Here is a 25,502-nt window from a genome sequence, read left to right on the forward strand (position 1 = left end):
CTGGGGAGTTAGGAAAAGAAGGCTGAATGGGGCATCTCTGGCAGTACACACACAGACATGGGTCACAGTCAGTCAACAGTACATCAGGAACTGTGTTTAAGCAATGTATGTACAAAGAAAGGCAAAAAACATGGTCCCTCTTCTCAAAGTGTTTGCGTTCTAGTGGGGAAGATGATATGAGAATAATTGAAGGAGCAAGATGCAGATGGATATAAATGGAAAGTAACCCAGGGGCACTGACAGCAGGGCTGGGCTGGGAAGGGCTTCCTGCAGGATTCACCCAAGGGGACTCATACTGCTCAGAGTCCCTCACCCCTGCTGGAAAGCACATTCTGCATCTGTCTTACAGCAGGGCTGAGGGGCCCTTGACAGCCTTACATCTTGAAGGAAGAGGAGGCGTGATCTTTGCTGGCTTGCAGCCAGGCCACGGATCTTTCCCTTCTGAGCCGTGTTAATTAAGCAAAGACTGTACAAGTCTTCACGGAATCACAGAACAAAGCAAAAGACCATGCGGATGGCCTGAGCGGCTCGTGTACCTTGGCATTTAAGTATTTAGAAGTGTAAGACAAGAAGCGGAGAGGAGGGATTCCATAAAGACCTGAGGTCTGAAAGGGAGACGGTTGATAGGAAGGGGTTGGATCAGCAAAGCCTGTGTCAGTCTGGACAGTAGGTCGGGTTCTTATGGCCGAAATGGAAGGTCCCTGGACAGGATCGCAAAGCACTTTGTGAGAACGAGCACTGTGGATAAGGAAATGAGCCTGAACGAAACTGGGCTGGAAATTCCAATAGACTTGGGATGGAAAATGCCAGTCACAGAGAGAGAACTATGGAGACTGTGGATCAAAGCATATTCTTTTCATCTTTTTTGTGTTTTTTTTTCCCCTTATACAACATGACAAATATGGAAATATATTTAAAGGGATTGCACATATTTAACCTCTATCAGATTGTTTGCTGTTTTAGGGAGGGGACAGGGAAGATAGATAGGGAAGGAGGAAAACTTAGAATACCAAGTTTTACAAAAATATATGTTGAAACTGACTGTGGGAACGGAGTGGGGCTCACAAAATAGCATTTTAACTCTTTTTATTGCTGTTTGCTAGCATTTTATTTTCTTTCTCATTTTTTTCCTTTTTGATCTGATTTTTCTTGTGCAGCAAGATAGCTGTATGTATACAATATATGTATGTATACATATATTGGATTGAATATATATTTTTACCATGTTTAAAATAAATTGGATTACTTACCATCTAGTGGAGGGGGTGGGAGCAATGGGAGGAAAAATTGGAACATAAGATTTTGCAAGGGTCAATGTTGAAAAATTATCCAGGTATGCATGTTTTGAAAATAAAAGGTTTTAATTTAAAAAAAAAAGGGTGGGGGAGAAAAAAAGAAAAACAAAAGTATGCTGAAAACTATCTTTACATGAATTCGGAAAAATAAAATACTATTTTAAAAAGTTAGCAAATGCTACAAACTAGTGTTTGAATAATAATTCAATAATAATTTGTTTTGTTGATTGCTGGGATTTAATAAAGTGATGGGGAAAATGTTAACGCTGCAGATTAAACTTTAAAAAAAGAAATTGGGCTGGAAACGGGGCATTATGGTGAATATTTGGGGAATTATAAAAGAAGTTTGCTTTTAAATATCCATGGGATTAGAAGATTATGGATTAGGGGACTGTGTTGTCATGTCAACAAGCTTCTCTTTATGTGCAAGACACTAAGGGGTAGATACAAAAGCAAAAATCTGTCCTCATGAAACTCATAAACTAAAAGGGAAGACAAAATACAAAAAAAAATTGTACAAACAAGACATATACAGGATGAACTAGAGATAACTGACAGTGAGAAAGCACAGTGTTAGGAAAGGAGAGGGTTGGGTGCAGCAATAGAGCAGATCCTTCCTCTTAGCTGAGTGAAGTAGATACAGTCATTATCATTGGCATGGCTTTATAGGTAAAGAAGCAGAGAGGAGGTGACTTGTCCAGTACCACACAACTAGGTAGAGCTCTGTTTGACTCTTCATCTGGAGCAACAGTGTGATATGGAAGTCACAGAACCTATCTTCAGGTACAGAGTACTCTATGCCTGACCTTTGGACCTTGTTGCCAAGATCATCAAGATGAGGGGGTTGGACATCAAATTCAGATAGAAAAGGAGACTGTTAATCTGTACCTAAGGATCTATGCAGGCTGTATAATGACTTGGTTTTAAAATGTAATGTTATCCATGTTTTATTATATTTTTATTTATTTTTTAAAAAATTTCCCAATTACATTTTTATCTACTTTCAGCTATACTCCCAGAGTGTTGCAAACCACAGGAAGACAGCTGGCTCCATGTTGAACACTTCTAAAATCCCTCTCATCTTAAAATCTATAATTCTATGACTTGGAGTTAAAAAAAATTCTGCTTCAGCTATTTATTATTTGGGTAACTTTGGAGACGGTATTTTCCCTTCTTGGACCTCAGTTGGTTCATCTGCAAAATGTAAGGATTGGGCTAAAATGAATTCATGGTTTCCCTTCCAGTCCTTGATTGATGAACCTGGGATAGAAGCTAACTTGTGATATCTTTTTTCATCCTGCTTCCCATCACCTTCGCTGACTCCCCACCCCCAAACCAGGGTGTTTGTAGGAACACAAAGAGCTAAGATGGTGCTATCCTTCTTGAAAGCAGTCATTGGAATAATAGGAAAAGGAAAAATGGGGAGACAATGTAAAGGACATCATTTCACAGTTTTCTGGATTCACCTTCTCTAACAAATCAACTTTGTGAACTAAAAATGAGATAAATACAGCATATGGCCCAATCACAGAACTATTCAACAATAATTAGGAGCCCACCCTATACTGGCCATTGTGGCAGGCATCAGGGATACAAATAGTATTACAAAGAATAAAACAATCTTTTATTGGAAAGGAGTCCTAAGGATGATCCTGCTGTCTTCTGCCTTGATCAGATTACTTTCCCAAGACCATTTACAATTCTGGGCATCAGATAGGATTAAAATTTTGCAATCCAGCTTTTGGTTCTATTTAGGAAGGATACTGGTGAATTGGACAGACCAGAGGAGGTAACTAGGACAGTGGAGCTGGAGACTGTGCCATATGAAGGACAACTGAAGGAATTTAAAAACCAAAGTAGGTGGTGGTTCATGATAGCTTTCTTCAATGATGTCTTAAAGTAGGGGCTGCTAGTTGGTGTAATGGATAGAACACCAGTGCTAAAATCTGGAGAATCCGAGTTCAAATTTGATCTTAGACACTTAATACTTCCTAGCTGTGTGACTCTGGGCAAGTCATTTAGCCCCAATTGCCTCGGAAAAAAAAAAAAAAGTCTTAAAGTACTTAAAATGCAGTCATGTTGGAGAAGGACTAGATTTGTTCAACTTGGAACCAGAGGGCAGAACCGAGAGCTATATTGCAAAATTTTAAACATGGTCAATGTAAGAATTGGTTTTATCTGATTATGCTTATGTTACAAAGATTTTCTTTTTCTTTTTTCCAACAAGAAGATGGGATGAGAAGGAAAATGCTTATTATTTGAAAATTAATCAAAATGAAAATAGGCTATTGAAAGACATTAAAATTCTAATAAAAACACAAATTATTTGTATATACATGTATTTTCCTCATTGTAATGTATAAACTCCTTGAGGACAAGCCTGGCATATAAGCATTTAATCAATGTGTGTTGATTGACCTGTTGTATCTTAAGAGAACTATAGATGTAGAACAAATCAGACCTTCCTCCCTCCTTTTTTTCCTTCCTTCCATCCTTCCTCTTTTTCTTCTTCCCTCCCTTCTTTCTTTCTTTCCTTCTTGCGTTTTTGTTAACTGTACTTCTTTGTTTTAAGGAAGAGTCTTTTGGGAGGTGGGGGTAGAATTCATTGGAAATGAGATCGATGTGGAAAAAGAGCATCAACAGAACATTTATTTAAAACAAAACAAAAACAAGCCAGAGCTGTGGTGCCTTAGGAGGTAGCAGATTTCATATTACTGGAGGATTTCAAGGCTTGATGAGCAGCCATCAGGGATATGGCTGAGAGGATTCCTGTCCACAAACAAGGTGATCTTTGAGGCTCTTTCTGACTCAGAGATCCTGTGGGACTTTGTCCCTTCCTGGCTGCAAACATTCACATAGACTATAAAACTAAAGTAGAACAAACTAATCTCTTCTCCAGTTGACCTTTTTATTCTCCCCAGTCTATATATGCCATTTAATAAATGGAAAAACTGAATCCCAGAGGAAGGTCACTCAGAGAGGGGGACAGGTAGGATTTAAATCCAGGTCTCCTGACTTTCAGTCTCAGATTCAGCAAAGACTGATAGAAAAGAACACTGAATTTAAAGAAATTGGGCTTAAATTCTGCTTCTGCTGTTTATAACTGTGAGGAACACTTTCTCTACAGGCCTCATTTTCTCATTTTAAGACAGGCATGAGACTACTGCCTGAACTTTCCTCTCAGACTCATTAAGTATTCAAAGCCACATGTACCTTGGATAATGTCATTGTCCATATGACTGGGAGAGCTAGTTTGTGACTGTTTGCACAGACACAGGGCTCAGAAAGTGGTCCTTCGGGAAACAAAGGTAACAAAAAAAAGTTGTATTTAAAAAAAATACAAATTTATTCATTTTTTTGTATTTATATCAGTCTTTCATAGAAGGGGGTTTTCCTTTTCCTCCAGGTCAAACTCTTTTGACAAAGAAAAACAATATGCAATTAATTCCATCAAACCACATATATATACCATTCTGCCTTGGTCATCCTCCACCTCTTTAACATGGAAGTATATTTCATTTCCTTTTCCTGGAAACTAGATTGGCTTTTTTCAATTATTCAATAATTATATTTTCATTTATCTTGTAGTCATGATATATAACTTTCTTTAGGTTCTATTTTTTTCATTCATCCCTTCTTGCAAATTTTCCCATGTGGTTTTTCTTAACCCTGATCACTGAAAAAGCTGGACAAAGATTCCTTGATTCTTGAGTGTTTGGAAAGAAACATAACACTCCTGAGGGGGCTTGTTGTATTTGGCATTTCATAGAGTGTGTTCATGTGCCCAGTGTGGCTTTGTCCTTCCTTACTAGTTTGCTGTTGCCAAAGTTACTAGCAGTGTCTCTGGGGCAGAGAGAAAGGGTAGTTGGGGACTAAAAGGTGCTAGTTAAATATGAAAGACCTGGGAAATATACAAGTGCAGGGAAAGAGCCCAGGCTGATTAAATCAGGAGCTCTGGATAGAAAGGCACCCACCCCACAGCAGAAGAGAGAACATTGGATGTCTCTCCCACCTCACTAGGGTTTGAACAAATTCCTCCATTTTTAGGAGAATCCTTTACGTCCTACAAAAATGAGAAAATTAGACTAGATTCTCTCAAAACATGGGGATCTATGTTGCCTTCTTTTCTCTGGGCCTTAGTTTCTTGCTTTCCTCCCATGAAATTGAAAGGATTAGAAAGGGCCTTAGAGATCATTTAGTCTAATTAAGTCATTTTACAGATGGAGAAATTAAGGTGACGTGATTGGTTCATGGCACACTGTTATTGTTGTTTATTCATTCTTGAAGGGCACCATCAGATCAGGGAGGTGATGCCATGATATGCAAGTGAATTAGATTTCAGTGAGGGAGGGCTGGGCAAGGTCACCTGCTTCACTTTCCCCTCCAGAGCCATCTGGGTCCAGGGGCCAGATATAGATCAGGATGACTAGAGATGGCCATGGTCACAAAGCCAGAGAATGGCAGAGCTGGAACTCCTATCTGCTGATTTTTTGCAAACCACCAGTCTCCCTCCTTAAGCACTGGGCTGGTTGTTGAGAGGCCAATGGTAAACAATAGGTTCAAGGGACACTTTTTTTTTCTGAAGGGTCTGGAATACATAGATTCCAGCACTAAGGCTTTAAGGCCATGAAGTTATTAAAACTATTTTGAAACACATCAAGGTTTTGATTATTCTCCTTTCACCCCAACTGGCTGAGGAATAGTTCTACTTCCAAGCTCTATTATAATCATTCAATTAACTCCCATCTATGTCCATCAGTTGGGGAATGGCTGAATAAGTTATGGTACTTGAATGTATTGGAATGTTATAAGAAATGATGAGCAGGTTGATGTCAGAAAAGGTTGGACTTACATGAACAGATGTTGAGTGAAGTGAAGAGAACCAGGAGAATATTGTGCATTTTCAATTTTTTTTTCTTGGTTTTCCCTTTTGTTGACTTTTCTTTATATAACAAGGAACTGGAAATTGAGTGGAATCAGTTGGAGAATGGCTGAATAAGTTATGGTATATGGATATTATGGAATATTATTGTTCTACAAGAACAGGATGTCTTCAGAAAAGCCTGGAAAGAATTACATGAACTGATTAATGAAGTGGATAGAACCAAGAGAACACTGTTCACAGCAACAAGATTGCATGATGATCAACTGTGATGGACTTGGCTCTTTTCAAAAATGAAATGGTTCAAGCTTTTTTTCCCTTGTTTTTTTTTTTCCCTCTCACCTTTTGATCTGATTTTTCTTGTGTAACATGACAAATATGGAAATATGTTTAGAAGAATTACACGTTTAACCTATATTGGATTGCTTACTGTCTATGGGAGATGGGGAGGAGAGGGAGAAAAATTTGAAACACAAAGTATTGCAAAGATGACTGTTGAAAACTATTTTTGCATGTATTTGGAAAAATAAAAAGCTATTAAAATTATGTTACATGTATAATCTATGTCAGATTGCTTGCTATGTCAGGAAAGGTAGAAGAAAGGGAGGCGGGGGGGCGGGAAGAAAATCAAAAATCTTATAAAAGTAAATATTGAGGAAAAATGTGTTTAAATCTTTTAAAAAAATAACTCCCTTCCTTTGAGGTTCACTCAAACTCAAACCACATTTACCAACCAATTAAAACTATGGTAGCTATTGTCTACTGATCTCAAGGCACTCTTCTTTCCTCAATGAGTTAGTTCCGTGCCTGGCTCCCACTTTTTCCTTTCCAATTCCTGCCCTCATTCTAGTGGACTTCAATATAAATACTGACATTTTTTCAAACACCCTGACCTTTTAGTTCCTCAACTCACTAATTTCCCATGACCTATTTCTCTATCTCATCACACAACAAAATGAGAATACTCTTGATCTTGCTCTCACCTTCAAATGCATCCCTTCTATGTTCATGAACTCTGAAATTCCATATCTAATCACAATTGCCAGTCAATCACTTTTCCCTCTGCTTTACCATTCCCCTGTTCATCTTCCCTGTGACCTCTAGTCTTGTCAAGCCACAGTTCTTTCCTACATCATCATCCCTATAGTGGCTACGTTCCCTTTATCCCTTGTTGAACCAGTTCAACTCTCTTCCATCAGTGTTAATAGTCTCTGCCTTAAGCATCTCCAGAGACTAGCCCTGGAAGATCTCAATTGGAGTATCTGGATCACTGAAGATGGACAGAAACAGGCTTGTGAGAAACAAGCCCTCACCCCCTTATCCTACTGCCCATCTTACCCTGACAAGCCTCAGTCAGATTACTCCCATTATCCATTGCCTTCCCTCCTAGTCACATCCTACTGCATACAAAGAAAATCATAAAATTTTGCTCACTGGATCCACTACCAATTAAAATAATCTCAATTGGGCCCTCACTTCTGCAAGGCAATCTTATTATACATCCTAATCAATTTGCTATTGACCACAACAGCTTTTCCAAACCTCTAGATCCCTTCTCAAATCTTTCCTAGCTCTCCTTATCCCCAGTTTCACAGCTGAGAACTTGCCTATTTCACTGAAAAAAAAAAAAAACAAACAAAAAAACAACTGAAGTCACTCAGTGAGAGCTCCTTTTTCTGACTTTCTTTCTGTAGCCTTCTGCTACAGCCCATCTTACATGAAGAGACCTTTTCCTTACCTCCATCCAATCCTCTCCAGTAGATTTCTCCCCTCCATCATTCCTATTCTTTCACTGATCTTCACTGTCTCTCAAGTGGATGATTACAAATTGCCTTTAAACATGCCCATGTCTTTTCTTCCATTCTCAAACAACCTTCATTTGATCCATCCATCCTTGTTGAGTGCTAATCCCCTATCTTTCTCTTTGAAAGCTAAACTTTTCCTCCAACAATTCTCTGCAGTCTGGGTCCCCAACTTTATCATTCAACTGAAACTTATCTTTTAAAGTTTTCAGCTATTTCTTAATCGCCATATTCATGGCCTTTTCTCATTTCTTATTCACCCTCTTCTTGATTATCATGGTCCTCTCAGGTACAAAGGTCAAATACCTAGCCTTAATCACTAAAAGGGTGTGGTCAAACTGAAACCTGTTGAAGACCTTAGCTCCCAATGCATCCAGGGCCATCTCCAGTGGTCCTGATCTGGCCACTGGACCCAGATGGCACTGAAGGGGAAAGTGAGGCTGACCTCATACATCCCTCCCTCACCTAAATCCAATTCACTTACATGTCACATCATCATCTCCCTGATGTCATGGTCCTCCATGATGTCCTGACATGATGTCATTGTCCACGAAGGACAATCTTTTCTTTAGAGTTTATGTGACATCACTCTCTCCTGGTTGTCCTTCCTACTTATCTGACTGCTCCTTTCCAATCTCTTTTACTGGGTCTCTATTGGGGTCCCACCTGGATGTAGGAGAAGATTAAACTGATTCTCTATCATTTCTTATTGAACCTATTTATGGCTAGTTGATTTTGTTCTATGAGTGCCAATCATGATTTTGTCTCTGAATTTAGTTTAGAAATTTAGTTGGCTGGTAATGAGTTAAGTTTAGAAATCTAGTTCTCTGGCTAATCACTGTTCTATTCTTGCCTCAAGAAAATCTGTTGTCTTTGAGGGATGTGGTAGACACCAGGGGGTCTGATCTAGTATTTTAACATCGTCAAGTTATGCTTCAAGCATGTCTGCTTTGCTTTCTAAAGAAATCTGGTCCACTATCTCTGACCTTGCAGGAGGACTCAAAGAACATTTCTCAGTCACAAGAGGGGATTATTGCTTAGCTCCTCGTTCCCAATGAATCATATTGTCCTCCACACCTCATCTCTTTCACCAATTATGTTGTTCCCCACCCCCATCTTGTAATCTGTCATCTGTTCACCTTCAAGATCCTGTTTACTCTCCCCCAAACTGAAAATTGTCCCCTCATTCAGAGTCTTAACATTGCTGAGGAAACTGGAATTCTATTTATTGGTAAATGTCTTTTACTAATAAATTCATCATGCCTGGAACTTTGTGGCTCAGTTTACCTTATTTTAACAGTTAACACTGGGCTCACTTTCCTCCTTTTTATATTACTTTATCATTTCTAGACTGATGATTCTCAAATCCAATAATGCAGATCTGGCCTCTCCTAACCTCCAGTCTCACATTGCCTACTGAACATCTCAAACTGGATGTGCCATGGGTATCTTAAAATCAACATGTCCAGAACAGAACTCATATTTACACCCAAATCCTCGCCTTTATGTCTGTCACTATAGAGGGCATTCCCGTTCCCTCAGTCCTCCAATGTCACAACTTAGCAGTTATCCTTGGTTCCTTATTATCTCTCACCTGTTCACCCATCCAATCTGTTTCCAGTCTATTGATTTCATCTTTGCAACATCTCTTGTATACACCCCCTTCTCTCCTCTGAACTTTTAATACACTGGAGCCTTGGAGCTAAGAATAACAGCCTATTATGTTAGTCCTTGATCCCAGAACTGAGAACAGACCTCACAAATCAAGAATTAACTTGAACTACTTCAGAGAACGTCAGGGTTGAGCGGGACTTAGTCCAACACCCCCATTTTACAGAGGGGGCCCATGAAGGCACAGTGCTTGCTTGTGATATTACAATGGCAGAGCTGGGATTGGAAATGAGCCAAATCAAAAAGTCCAAGGAAGAAAGCTTGAATAAAAATCTAGTTCATAAGCAAAAAACAAATTAAAAAAAGCCATGAACTTCCTAAACCACACTGGTCTAATACACACCTGAGCCTGTAGTCAGTCAGTAAGCATTTATAAACTGGTTACTCTGAGGTAAGCACAACAGTGATAGGTTCAAAGCCTCTTTTTGGACAAGCGATCGTCCTAAAAAGATGTCCTTAGGTGGCTAGTATAGTCACTATTTCTCCCATTTTAGGTAGCTAATCATTTGGAAAGCAATAACCCTGTCTATGGCCATAGCCAATGCTAGCTGTCTACCTTGGGGACTTCCCCAGGAGACCTCAGTTATGGTACCTGGATCACTGAAAATGAACAGAAAGTGCAATCTCCATTCCCCAAGCCCTCTAGGATGTACCTGGAACCAGGAAGCCCCAGACACTAGGGTAAATTACTTAAGCCTGTCTCATTTTCCTCATCTGTAAAATGTGGCTGTCGCCTACTTGCTATGAGATAGTGTGAGGATCAAATGAGAAAACAACCATAAAACACTTAGTGGCTGGCATATAGTGAGCACCGTGTCAATGTTCCCTATTTATGATAGTGTGGTAAAATAAATCTGACTTGGTAGCATAGGTCCTAGTTTGGAATTCTTTTGTGAATTTGGATCACAGTGATTTCTCTTTACCTTGAAAGCCTCAATTTCTCCATCTATAAAACAAGAGGACTGGACTAGAAGATCTCTAAATTACCTTACAACTTGGATGTTTTGATTCCAAATATCCAACAGAGGCACAATAAGAGTTGCAGCAACCTAAGGGAAGGTTAGATCAATGTGGGTAAAGCGTGTGTGGGGGGAGGTGGGGGGGGGGGAGGTATGCGTGGGTGTGTGTGTGTGTGCGCGCACATACATGCAGGAGGAGACATTTGGCTCCTTAGGACCTTCCCTGGGGAATTCTGTGGACCTGAGAGCCCAGGACCCAACACTCAGCTGTGTGATTTCAGGCAAATCCTTAAGCTTTGATTTCCTCCTTTAGCACAATAAATTCTCACTATTAATAACAATGGTTCTACCTGGGAATGTGGAAATGAACTACATGGCTTTTCCAGACCCTTCGACTTTAAGTCACTTTAAGCCTCCATAATAGGAGGTGGAAAGGGAGGACACTTCTCCAAGGCTGGGCCTGCCCTTCCCATAGCCAGAACCGCCTCGGCCCTAGCCTTGACCACATGGGATATTCCCTTGTCTCCCTCAAGACCATTCCACAACCCCAGCTGGCTCCAGGTCCTGCCCTCACTCTGGGTACTCAGAGCAGCTGAGGCCCCTGGCCTTCAGCAACAGGATGTGGTCTGACAACCCGCAGAGAGCACACCCCGCCCCCTTGACCCCAATGCAGCCCAGCTGCTCCCAGTCACCCCCTTCTCCCCCAAGGAAATGGCCAGAGCTTTGTGCAAACACACCCAGAGAGGCACAAACACATATGCACTGCAGGGAAGGCTCGTGTTGACAAGATTTACCAAACAAATTCATACCCCTTCTCTCATTTGAGTCTCCACATAACTCTGTGAGGGAGTGTTGTTATTATTAGTCCCTTTTAGCAGAAGAATTATCCCAGGTTGCACAGTTACTCAAGTGTCCGAGTCAATAATCGAGTCCAGTTTGACTCCAAAGTCATTGTGTTTAGGACACAGCTGCCAATTATGCACCCAGATATGTACGTATGTGCTGATGGGTGCCCACTCTGCACACAAGTACTTGCATGTGGGCAATATCCCTAAGTCTGACAGACAGGCGGGGGAATCAGAGAACCCATTTCCAATCTCTTTTCTCTCCTTCCAAAAGGCTAACACTGGAGCCAAGGCTCTTGTATCTCTCATAATGGACACCCACAAGTGTTTTCTGCCTTTCTTTTGCTAGTGGGAACAGATGGAATTTCCTTTTAAACCAAGACAAATTTGGAGTCTCTACGTGTTCATTTCCCCAGAATAGCACAAACTGGCCCTACTGAAGTCCTTTGGCAGGTATTGGAGTAAGGAGTCTCAGCTCTTAGAACTACAAACCATTTCTGCACTTCCACACCCTCAGGTATCACAGACATGGGTCCCATGAGGATTTGCTAGAGAGCTTGAAGCTGCTTATCCCAGAGAAGAGAAGCCTCAGGTGGGAAATCCGGGGAATCGTTGCCTTCAACTATTGGAAGGGCTATGGCAGGGGAGTGGATTAAAACATGTTCGCTTTGGTCTCATAATGCAGATTTCATCTTAAGAAAAAAATTTCTTATTCACTTGAAGGGTTGATTTTCCATTTTTAAAATGGAGATATTTTGCAGGATTGTGTTAAGTGCCACACCAATTCCAAAGCATTAAATCAGAGCCACTCCAAAATTGACTGGGCTGCCTCAGGTGGCCTGTCAATGGAGGTCTTCAAAACAGAGACTAGATATAGTACAAGACATACTGTTCAGGTACTGGACAGCTGTTTGAGATCCAGGATCCCAAGTAGTCCAACCCTTGCTCAAGTAGGATTCCCTTCTGCAATATCCCCAAATATTCCAAAGGTGACAGACAGCTCATTACCTCCAGAAACACTCTTTGGGTCCTGATTACTAGAATTTTTTTCCCTGATATCAAGTTTGAGCACTGCTTCCAAGCAAGATTCTGACAAATGATGCTAGAGAGACGGTCTCCTTCATGGCTCCTCTAGGAGATGTGGGAGACCCATTTCAGAAGATGGAAATGTGATCCAGCACTCCAAGGGCAACCCAGGAAAAACAGACAGCTGATGTGCACACCAGGCCAAAGACTATCTGGGTAAGAAACATGGGAAGGGTGAGCTTTTAAAGGAATGTACTAAGTTCTCTATTGTTACAAAGGAGTTATCCACAGGCTTAGGATGGTATATTTTCCATCTTACAGCTGTTAACATTCCAGGAAGGGTGAGAGAGGCCCTGCCATCTCTAGGGACTAAGAAAAACAGCAGAGGAAGGCTTTTGCTCCTGAGAACAGCTGGAATCCAGTCCCCAAAGCCAAGCTTGGGGTCTGGATGGGGGTGGGGAAGAGGTATTGTACTCCTCCTCTTACCCCCACAAATGGCATTAGTTTAGTAGGAGCTGCCCCTAACCTTACCAGTCACTCAGGAGCTTTTAGGATAACAGAATTTAGGGTTAGAACTGGTCTTAGAGTTCTAGTTCTATCACTTCCTTTTATAGATAAAGGAACTGAAGTCTAGAGAGGGGAAGTCATTTGACAAGGCTGTATAGGTGATGGAATAATGGAATAAGAACTGAACTTAGTTCCTGACTTTAAATTTTGTGCTTTTCTGGCTAAAGCTCAAAGCTTGCTTGTTCCCTGCTGGACAGAGCACCCACAGAGGGATGTGGAAGACAGGCTGGTGGCAGGGGTGGTGGGAGGGACAATTTTTTATCTTTTAGAACAAAAAATAAAAATGCAAGGAAATAAGCCTAGAGTGGGATGAGGGGGATGGTGGTGGAAAACATCTCCCAAATCTAAATAAATTCAATCCAGGCCACAGAGTTGTGGAGGGGAAGTGGGGGCGGAGGGGGGAAGGGTGAGGGGGAATGTTGGAGGAGTTCAAGAAAGAGGGTGGGGGTGGGTGAAAAGATGCAAAGTAAACACCCTAGATAGGACTTGGCCAGATTCCTTGCTCCATTTCCAAAACCCGGGGTGCAGACTGCTGAGTGCCTGCCTGAGTGGTGTATCCACAAAAGCCCAGGCCTGAGAGGCCTGACTATATAAGGCATTCTCTGACCAAGGGAAGAAACTGGGCGACTCCACATATCGTAGCCCCCTTTCACTCCACCTCCCAGCCTCCTCCCCTCTCCGGATCAGCAGCATCAAAACAAACTCTTGCTGGCAAAGGTCAGGTAGCCAGTATGACCCACAGTCTCCTTCAAGGGCACCCCAATCTTAAACTGAGCTTCGCCTAGGACAGGCAAGGGGTCCAGTGCCCCACCCAGATCTGGCAAAGGCAAGTTAGCTGTCCGAACGTTGTACTCTCGCAGCAGGATTTCCAGGGTGGTGACTTCGATGAACCCGTGCTCAGCCAGGGCTTGGCAGGTCCGCTGGACTTGTTCGATGCAAGGTGAGAAAGAGCAGAGGCGACCACCTGAGGGAAAGTGGGTGGGAAGGAGGAGGAAGATAGAAGGAGAGCAGATTTGGGAGTGTGAGGGGAGGGAACAAATAGGGAGGGAAGGAACGGGAAGGAAAACACATAAAACAGCAATGTTATTATCTTCCCATGACTAAATTCAGTTCCAATCTTAAGAGCTATAGGATTTAAGAAATGAGTTCTTAGGACATAGAATGGTAGACTTGGAGAGAGACCTTGGGTTTATCTAATCCACTTCCCGATGAACTAGAGGGTTCACTTATAGATGAAGTGAGCTGGCTACGGTCTTAGTAAGGGAAATTAGGATTCAAAGCCAGATGTTCTATTCCTGGCCTCTTTCTATACATGTGGAATGACTCCCTTACTAGGCAATATTTATACTCTACCTCAGTTCTGAAAGTACCTCCCTCCTAGGAAGAGAAGTAAGAAAGTATAAACTGCCATGAGTCAGATACCCTTTCTTATTTATTCAATTTGTGTCCCTCTTGCCCCTAATTAAAGCTTATAGTTGAATAAATGAAGACAAAACTTTAAACCGCTCAATGAATAAACTAAGAGTTCTGACTCTAGTCAGGAGACCTGAGTTCAAATGTTACTTCTGATGATTGTTACCTTGTTACCTTGAAACAGTGATCTTGAAAAAGAAGCTACTGTTTCTAGGCCTCAACTTTCCTGGCTGTAAAATGAGGGGGTTGCACTAGTCTACTTCTGAGATTCCTCCTATTACCAGATCTATAGTTCTGTAATCTGCCTGCCTAAGAGATAAGATAACAGTGGAGTTTAGAGTTCTGCCCTTAAATATCTGTGTGGCCTGAGGCAAGACCCCATCTTCTTCTCAGAAACAGTTTCTTTCTAGGTCCATTAGGAATAATGCTTTGCTGAAGGAGTGGATCAGATGGTCTTGAATTCTGTTTTAACTCTAAGATTCAAGAAGTTACCTTTTTTGAAATCATCTAATTAAACATGGCTTTGGGCACCAGGTCAGCTGGATCATAAGGACCTGTAGTTTGGAAAGGATGAGTTGGGACTACCATTAGAGATGCAATTCTTCCTCAGATTCTTTTCCAGCTATATTATTGTCTTTACCCACCTTCCCTGGGCATCCCAAGTCCCAATGGATGCAAACAGAACCTTCAACTATAGGGCTTTGTTTGATTTATGAGAGACTTAGAGGACCATGGGATCATAGGATTTAAAGTTAAAAAGAAAATCAAGTCCTTGGTCCAAGTCTCTTATCTTATAGATGAGAACACTGACTTTTAGGGAGGTTAAGAGATTTGCCAAAGATCAAATGAGTATTTAAGTGATAAAGGCAGGATTCAAACCCAGGTGCTCTAGTAGTAAATCCAAAGCTTTTTCTATTTCACCACACAATCCCTTGCATGTAACACCAAGGTAGGCCAAATCAGGAGTAAGAACATTCTAACAAAATGATCAAGGCCATCAAAGATTCCAGCCCTATTCTGGGATAGTGAATTCCCCAGTCAGAGTAACTGGAAATATTCCAGCAAAGACTGAATGGCCACTTATCAGGGAGACAGCAGATCAGATTTAGGTGCAAACAAAGAAGCTGAAGAGATGCCTTCTGAAGTTCTCAGAGTCTGTACTAAGTTTGGACCCAGCAAAAAAACTCTTTGTATATGGAGGCACAAGAATTGCCTCCCCAAACCCTGCCTTTTTTTGCTTTCTCACACTGTTCTCAAGGCATGCCTTCTTGTACATACACTACCACATAGATACACAAAAAACTTGACCTTACTCCAGGAAATTACCATACCACATATTCTATAAGAAAGCACTTCTCTAGTTCACCTCAAACTAGGTAGAACAGAGGCCACAGAGCAAACCTCTTCTCACTTAGCAAAATAGTATGACAAAGAGCATGGCCCCAGTGTTCAGACAGGGAAGAAGTCTCATCTTCTCTTTGAGAATGAAGGGCTGATTCATCCCCACCATCACCTCAAATCTAGTTTGCCTACACTTCTATATATTCTGGGAAGCCCTACCCCATAGCTTTTTGAACTTCCCCAGCACTTAGTGGTTATCAATCATTTGTACACGGTAAATGTTGTTGCTTTTTGTTTTTTTTTGTTTTGTTTTGTTTTTATTAAAGCTTTTCATTTTTCAAAACACATACATGGGGACTGCTAGGTGGTACAATGGATAGAGCACCAGCCCTTTAGTCAAGAGGACCTGAGTTCAAATCTGACCTCAGACATTTAACACTTCCTAGCTGTGTGACCCTGGACAAGTTATTTAACCCCAATTGCCTTAGCAAAAAAACCCCCAAAAACATACGAATAGATAATTTTTCAACATTAAACCTTGCAAAACCTTGTGTTCCAATTTTTCCTCCCCTTGCCCCACCCCCTTCCCTAGATGGCAAGTAGTCCAACATATATTAAACATGGTAGAAATATGTTAAATCATATTTATATGCATATATATTTATGCAATTATCTTGCTGCACAAGAAAAATCAAATCCACCAGAAAAAAAAAAGTGAGAAAGAAAATAAAATTAAAGCAAACAACAACAAAAAGACTGAAAATGCTATGCTGTGAACCACACTCAGTTCCTATATTCTTCTCTCTGGGTGCAGATGATTCTTTTCATCACAAGATCATTGGAATTAGTCTGAATCATCTCATTGTTGAAGAGAACCACTTCCATCAGAATTGGTCATCTTATAATCTTGTTGTTGCCAGTACACAATAAGTGTTGAAAAAGTCTATTGAATAAATCACATGTGGAGATATTTCTTTTAGTTAATTAGTTCATATGTATAGATCTACCTTTGCAGACTAACTCCTTAAGGGTTTCTTATTCCTCAAATTAGAAGCTTCCTGAAGCCAGGGCTCAGGTCTCAAGGTCACACAATCAATGTTAGAAGATCCCTTACCAGGGAAAAGTAATTTGAGCAAGACAAAGGAGAGGGAGTGGGAAACATTTCCCCCATTCTCAGAACTCAAGTCTCAGGAAAAGAACTTTGTGAATCCAGTAAGATAGCTGAGCTAATTCCCTTGTATATCTTCTCCCTGAACCCCTCTCTTCACCTTGTCATTCACTGCAATGTTAGGTTTGCTAATAGCCCATCCTTCCTTCCCATGGATCAGGCTACAAAAGAAAAGGGCAGAAATGTTTGGTTTTCACTAAGGCAGGCTCTGGGCTGGGGGAAGGGAGAGAAAATCATGTTTGGCTCCTTCCCCTGTTACCCTGGTGATCACCTCTGTCCCTGCACAGAGGAAGAGGTTGGGAAAGAGAAAAATGGAGATTCCTGAGATAAGGGGAAGGAAGAAAAGGTAGGAAGAGGAGGGAAAGAAAAGGAAGTGGGGAAAAGAGTTAGAAGTCAGAAGGCAAAGTGGAAAAGGAAGAAGAGATGGATCTCTCCTCGTCAGTCCTGTATACAGTGCCTAGAGAAGGGCATGTCCCTCTAGAAATGGCCACATATGAGCGGTTAGAGAGTGGGGAGAGTCAAAGATAATCCCAAAGTTGTGATCATGTGAAAGAGAAGGGGAAAGCTGGTAATACAGTGAAGGCAGGGGAAAGAGAAGGTTTTAAGGGAAAAGATAGCCTCTCCCCCAGGAGAAGAGTGCAAAATGCAGACACAAACTCATGGGAGGAAACAAGCCAGACGAACTAAATCCATGATCCTTCAGGGATCAAGAAACTGAAATCCAGAACATCTCAGTTGTTGCTCTTGATGCTCAAATTTGTCGGGAGTATAACTGAGATGGGGGAAGTGGGTGATAGCCAAGGCAGCATGTCCCCCCTCCTCCTTACAACCCCCCCCCCCCCAGCCCTCAACAGCACCTGCTTTTGTATAGCCCTTTGGCCCCACAGGATGCATGTCTAGGTCCTATTATCTCTTCTGGAAGCAGCCTTGTTGTCTCTCACTACACTTCCCCCAATTCTCCCAGCTCAGCTACCAGATGCTGCAGCATTTTAGGGAATGAATTCCTTTGGTGAGGTAAAGAACTCCCTAACAAGAAAAGAGAAAGATGGGAGCGAGGGGGTGGAGACTTTTCACAGCCTTCAGTTGCTGCCCAAAGAGACAGGAGAGGAAAGGACTCAGAGGCTTTTTCTATAATTCTTTCCATGGCAAGGGGATTCAGAAAAAAGTTTTAGTAAGGTAACAAGAAAGCATCACCCCTGGGAGTAAAGGGATTGGACCAGACTCTGACTCTGGAGCCTGGAAGTCAGAAGTCCTATGAATATGATTTAGGGGTCTATTCTGTACAGCTTAAACTGCAACAGAAATAGGAATTGTTATTTTGACAGAATGGATGCAAGAAATGGAGAAATTCAGAGTTAGGTAGTTCAGCTAACTATTTTACCACAGAGAAAACTGAGCCCTAAAAGGGGCAAAAGGCATGGCTTTTGATACACAAGGAATAAGTAGTAAAAATGACAAAATTCAGAGCTGAGAAGGACCCCAAAGGCCATCGAGTTTAACCAGTAACTGAATAAAAATTCCTTCTATAATCACCATGAACTTCCTTTTCAAGGCCTTCATAGACTGGGAACTTACAAGCCTTAAACCTTATATATTAGACTTAATAACTCCTGGTCTTCCACAATACATTTTCTTCTATACAAATATTTTAAGATTTTCTTCCTTTAAGAAATACCTGAAGTTCCTATATCCGGCTTTAAAAGTTCAGATATTCTAGGTCTGATACTGCAATTACTGGTGACTAAGCAACCTCACGTTGAAGAGTGTGTGAGCATGAAGGGGATGTTTTTGAGAGCTCATGTGTTTCAGTACTAAAGTAGTGGGAGGCCTTGGAGCAGAGAGAAAGAAAGAGAAGGATTAAGACACAAAAGCCAGTTTCTCCTCATTTAATCTCAGGAAGAAAGGGGAGGGGGCAAGAAACACACCTCCCCTCAGCTTTGAGGCCAGTGAGCAAAGCGGAAAAAACTCACATTGTTTGGGTTCTGAGCTCTCAAGGCTGGAGTCTCTTTCCAGGATCCAGACACTGACTGAAGTGATATACCTAAACTTTCAGTCAGCAAGGAATTGAACTCATTAGACAAAAATCTCAGTGTGGAGGTTTCTTGACCCTTTAAGATAGATTTACAAGAATCAGTAAATTTGAATAGGGAAAAAAAAAATACATCTTTATTTTTAACATAATTGGTTTGTTTTGTAATCCTGTGTACTTTATGTTATGAATTTAGAAACATTACTCTGAGAAGAAATTCAGACTGTTCTGAAGAACAGACAGACTGTCAAAGACACATAAAAACTTAAGAACCCCAGTTTTAGACTAAGTTCCAGTCCTGACTGGCTATTTCAGTCAAGTGACCCCTCCATGGGCCAGCCAACAATGTATAGGTGGAGAGCATTTCTATACAGAGAATTTCCTATAAAAGTTAAATCACAGGTGGAAGCCCCTCCCTCTCCCAGGTAAATGTGCAGAGCATTGTGTTAACTTCTAGGGAGACAGTATTCAAAATGAAGTGATTGAACTAGTACTGATAGAAAGGCCAAAAGAAAACAGTTTCTCTCTTCAAGGAAGAAACAAGAAATATACACATAAATCCATATAAAACATAAAAAATAAAAAGTAAGTTAAAAAGCAGATGACTGGCCAAGGGGCAGAGAAGGTACTCAAAATGAAAAAGACCTCATGAAGGAAATGGCACTTAAGTTGGGCTTCCAAGAAAGGGAGGGAATTCTAAAGGGCAGGGGTGAGGAAAGAGTAGATTCCAGGCAGAAGGGACCTACCCCAAAACATGGAGGTCTAGGGAAGGGAATACCATATGTGAGGAACAGCAAGTAGAACAATTTGGCTGGTTTGTAGAGTGTGTGAAGGGGAATAAATGTCTAACAAGTCTAGAAATGGTCTGGAGTCATGTTGCCAAGGGCTTCAAATGAGAACTTAAAATTGGTTGTTTGTATTATTCATTCATGTCTGACTCTTCATGAGTTGTTTTTTTTTTTTTTTTTTTTGGGGGGGGGTTCTTGGCAAAGACACTAAAGTGGTTTGCCATTCCCTTCTTCAACTCATTTTACAGATAAAAAAACTGAGAGAAATGGACTTAGGTTACTCGCCCAGGGTCACATAGCTAGAAAGCAGAACTCAAGTCTTCCTGACTCCAGGCTCAATATTCTATCCACTAAGCCACCTGCCTGCCCTTGCTTTACACTTAAATTCATCCAAAGGAGAGCATTAGATCTTAGAGATAATAGGAAGCCAAACAGAACTTCTTGAGCAGGGAAATAACAGGGTCAGGTGTTTAGATATATCATGTTGGCAGCTCGGTGGCGTATGATTATGAAAAGTAAAGTGACTAGAAAAGCTAAAAGCGAAGGGACTATTACAAATTCAAGTGAGGGATGAGGGCCTGAATTAGGGGTGTGGTCATAACAGCTGAGATGGATCCCCAAAGTGGGACAGATGTTGGAGATTTTAAGACTAAATACATAAGATCTGGCAATAATAATAATAGCTAACATTTATATAGTTTTCACTATGTGTCCGGCACCAGGCTTAGTGCTTTTTACAAATATTATCTCATTTGATCTTCCTCACAACTTTAGGAGGTAGGTATTATCCATTTCATAGATGTAGAAACTGAGGCAGAAGTAATTTATCCAAAGTTATTAAGTGTTTGAAAACAGGTTTGAATTTATGTTTTACTAATTCCAGGGCTGGCATTCTATCCACTGTGCCAGCTAGTTGCCCTGCAAATGATTTTGAGTGTTAAGAGTGAGGGAGAGTAAAGGACCAAGGATGACTTTGAAATAAAGGGTAAAGATATTAAAAGAATGTGAATGACCAATGTACTCCATTTTTGCTGGGTGTGTGAATGAAAAAAATGAAATGAGTTAGAGTCCTAGTATCTAAACCAGGAATGATAGTCCAATATCACTAATTAATAGGTACACAAAAATTTTTAGTAAAATCCTAGCAGAAAAAAGATATTAAGACAAAAGAACTTATCAGGTCTTGTTAACAGAATAGTGGGTTTGGAGCTAGGAAGAGCTGAATTCAAATCCTGCCTCAGACACTATCTGTATGACCCTGGGCAAGTGATTTAATCTGTTTGCCTTGGTTTATTCACCTATAAAATAGAGATAAAATTAGCACCTACCTCCTAGAGTTATTGTGAGGATCAAATAAGATCATAATTGTAAAGCACTTAACACAATGCCTGACATGTAGTAAATGGTATATTGTTAGCTATTATTTTATTATCATTCTACTACATCTCTCCAGAATTTGTCCCCTTTCTCAACACCTGCAAAGCTACCATTCATCATCTCATACCTGGAGAACTGTAAAATCCTCCTAATTGGTCTCCTGGTCTCCAGTCTTTCCTCTCTCCCATCAGTTTTTTTTTTTTTTTTTTTTTTTTTTTGCTGAGGTGATTGAGGTTAAGTGACTTGCCCAAGATCACACAGCTAGGAAGTGTTAAGTAGCCAGATTCAAACTCAGGTCCTCCTGATTTCAGGGCTGGTGCTCTATCCACTGAGCCACCTAGCTGCCCCTCCCATCAGTTATTAACACAGGTCAATCCTCTGTTCAAGAAGCTTCACTAACCCTCCTAACCTCATTGTTACTAGAATAAAACACTAATTCCCCCTGACATTTAAATCTTTCCACAATCTGACTACAGCCTATCTTTCCAGACAGATTATATATCACTCCTCCTTTATGAACTCTATGTTCTAGCCAAACCAGCCTACTTACTATTCCCATATTTGATATTCTACGTCCTAGCTTCATGTTTTTGTGCAAGTTGCTCCCTATATTCTCCTTTCTCATCTTCTTCTGCTGGAAACCATGGCTCTCTTCAAGACTTAGTTCAAATGCCCCCTCCTGAAAGAGGCCTTTCTCTATTTCTAGTTCTCCCCATATTTTGTTTTTATTTTATTTTGTATTTTCTTATCTTTATAGATGCAGTTTTCTCCTCAGGTTTTTCCCCAGTAGAATGTAAGCTCCTCGAGAGCAAAGAATATTTTGTTTATATCCTTGTATCCTCAGATGCTTAACAAATGCTTCCTGAACTAAACTAAAATGCAATTCCTTGCCAAATACAGAATCATGAAAGACAAAAATCTCAATTATATAACATTTTTCAGCTTTTATACAAATAAAATCAGTGCAGCAAAAAACAAAAGAAGGTATACGGACTAAGGAAGAACATTTGTATTAAATTATTCCTCTGATAAAAGTATGATATTTAAATTATCTAGGAAATTAACACAAACACATACAATTAATCACTCCTCCCCAATAGATAAGCAATCCAGAGACCAGGACAATTTTCAAAGAAAGAAATACTATTAATAACAACCTAAAAATGCTCAAAATTACTAATAAGCAAATTCAAATTAAAAACAGCCCTGAAGTTAATGTGTCACTTTCGTCAAGTATGAAAAGATGCTAAAAGAACACCATTACCATATTGTCCACCTCCAGACACAAGAAGGGATAGAATTTGAGAATTGTTTTCCTTAGTTATACATATTTGTAACAAGGGTTTTCTTCTTCTTTTTTTCAATGGAGAAAAAGTAGAAAAGAGAAAAAATACATTTTGGTTCACTGAAAAAAAATTTTTTTAAAGATCAGCTCAAGAGCCTCTTTCTTTAAAATAAAGGCCTTTCCTAGTCTCCCCAAATTTCTTCCCAACCAACAATGCCTTACAGGCTGTCTCACTTTAGAATATAAGCTTCTTGAAGGTAGGGACTGTCTTGCATTTGTGTTTGTATCTCCTACACTTAGCATAATACCTATAACCTGTAACTTAATACCTATAAGTGTGTATTAGATAAATTCTTGTTGATGATTAATTCGGGTGACACAGAGGCTAGTTATTCATTTCTATGGTATCCCTATGCCCTATTGTCCCTCAATAATAATATATAATAATCTAGGTTTTATATGTAATTTAAACTTCTTTATTAATAAAAATAATTATTACTATTGTAGAGAAAGGACATAAAGAGAAGGAAGGAAGGAAAGAGAAAAATATCAGAAGAGCTGTGGGAAAAAAAGCACATTAATTCTGTTGGTAGTACTATGAATTGGTTCAGTAGTACTAAGAAACAATTTGGAATTATGCAAGAAAAGTTACTAAATTGCCCATACCCTTTGACCCAGAGGATCTACTACTGGGATTATACATCCCAAGGAGATTACCAACAACATGAAACGACTCATGCACAAAAAATGTTCATTGCAGCTTTATCTGTAATAACAAAAACTAGAAACAAAAATATGTGCCCAACAACTGAGGAAGAGTTAAACAAATGATGGGATATGAATGCCATGGAATATTACCAAGCTAAGAAACAAATGAATATGAAGGATTCAGAGAAATGTGGGAAGACTGTTATATAATGAAAGGGAACAAAGGAATAATAATATATGCTATATCTAAAGCAACATAAATAAAATCAGTGTGAAGAAATGATAAAATTCTGGGAAGAGATATGGGAAAATGGAAAGAACACTGACTCCAGGGTCAGAGACTTTAAGTCTAACACTTCCCTGAGGCTTACCAAGGGGGTGGACCCAATGGCCTTAAATGAAAACAAAATAGATTTAGAGCTGGAAGGACCTGAGAGACCACCAAATCTAATCTTTTCATTTTAAAGATGAGGAAACTGAGGCACCATTGATTTGTTTAGCTTCACATAGCTATTTATTCAAATTATTTATTTATTATTAGGGTTATTTGAACCCAGGTCTTCCTAATTCTAAGTCCAATGCTCTATTCCACTACACCACACAGTCTCAGAAAAATTACAATGATTAATGTTGGTACCATGTTGTCAAAATTACAGAAGATATCCCTCCTGTGAGCAATCAATAAACTAACCATTTTTCTAGGAATGTTTTTTGCAAAGGATTTTTTTGGTGGGTGTTTGTTGAAAAGTGTTTGCTACATCAAAAATATAATTTATGAATATGATACAAATAGAGATTTTAAAACTAATTTCCACATTTGTCAAGCCAAACTGTAAATAGTAAAAGTTTGCCCATTCTGGTTCTTGTTTATGTGTTTGTTGATGTTAACTTTATAATAAATAAGAAAGGAGGGTAAATAGGTTCTAAGATCCCTGATTTCCCAGGCCTAAAATACCCTCTTGTCCTTCCCCCTCCCACCTCATTAATTTAGATGGGCATCCGTAATATCATCTTGAGGTTTCCCTCAATGAGATAATCATTAATGTCTTTTTTTTTATTATTGAAGCAATAGGGATTAAGTGACTTGTCCAGGATCACACAGCTAATCAGCTTGACTCCAGGGCCAGTGATCCACTATCCCACCTAGATGCCCCATAGCTATAATGTCTTACACCTACCATTTTATCTGAGTTTCAAAATGCCCTCATAAGGGAGGCAAGATAGGAAGAAATATGTCATACTTTGTTTCCACTTCAAAAATAGAGAAAACATTTCAACTACTCCCTAACAGGGCTATTGCGAAGGTCCAATGAGATAACATAAGTAAAGCTCTTTAGAAATTAAAAACTGACATCAAAATTTGAATTGTCAATATCATTACCTCTGTTTGAAAAGGAAAGAACTGAAGTCCAGGGGAGAGTGATTTAATTGAGGCACAATTTACAGAAAGAGGAAGGTGACAGTGTTTCCTCTGGCCTAATTAGACACCACCTGGAACACTGTGGTTGAGGCTGCTAAGTGCAATGAACAGAGCACTGGCCCAAGAGTCCAAATCTGGCCTCAGACACATACTAGCTGTGTGATCTTGGACAAGTCACTTGCCTCATTTAAAAAAAAAAAAAAAAAAGAACACTGTGGTTGTCTCCCGGTACTACATTTAGGAATGAATGACATTAGCAAACTTCCTCCAAAAAAAGAAGACTGGAGGCTATGTCATGCAAATTTCAGACAAAGGCCCTGGGGATGTTTAGCCTAGGGAAGACAGAAGACATAGGGGAAATCAAATAGCTGTCTTTCAGTATTAGAAGGGCTGTCACAAATAAAGGAGGTTAGACTTTCATGCTTTGTTCCTAAAGGAAGAATAAAATGGGTAGAAATTGCTGGGGGTAAAAGGAAGAGGGGGGAGGGAGGGAGAATAAAATTGGGTTTTTCATGAGGACAAATTTTTTTCTTTTTTTATTAAAGCTTTTTATTTTCAAAACATGTGCATAGATCATTTTCAACATTCACCCTTGTAAAACCTTGTGTTCCAATTTTTTTCCCTCCCTTTCCCAGATGGCAAGTAATCCAATATGTTAAGCACGTGCACTTCTCTACATATTCCCACAATTATGTTACATACAAAAAAATCAGATCAAAAAGGGAAAAAAAAAGAGAAAGAAAACAAAACGCAAGCAAACAAGAACAAAAAGAGTGAAAATACTATGTTGTAATCTCCACTCAGTTCCCAGTCTTCTTTCTGGGTGCAGATGGTTCCCTCTATCACAAGATTATTGGAACTCCTCTTATTGGAGGACAAATTTCTTAATTGTTATAGCTATCCAAAAGTAGAAGAGGCTGCATGGT

General features: G+C 40.0%; 1 protein-coding gene across 1 annotated transcript in view; it reads right to left on the bottom strand.

Moving 5' to 3' along the window:
- Positions 1–11,367: 11,367 nt before the first annotated feature.
- Positions 11,368–25,502, bottom strand: part of TRMT61A (tRNA methyltransferase 61A) — a 46,972-nt gene continuing 32,837 nt past the window's right edge. The window contains exon 4 of the mRNA XM_051978306.1: positions 11,368–14,011. Within this exon, the coding sequence (XP_051834266.1) occupies positions 13,740–14,011 (272 nt within the window). The 3' untranslated portion in view covers positions 11,368–13,739. The remainder of the gene's footprint in view (positions 14,012–25,502) is intronic.

The sequence above is a fragment of the Antechinus flavipes genome, chromosome 2, assembly GCF_016432865.1.
Source record: "Antechinus flavipes isolate AdamAnt ecotype Samford, QLD, Australia chromosome 2, AdamAnt_v2, whole genome shotgun sequence".
In the NCBI taxonomy this organism is placed as follows: Eukaryota; Metazoa; Chordata; class Mammalia; order Dasyuromorphia; family Dasyuridae; genus Antechinus; species Antechinus flavipes.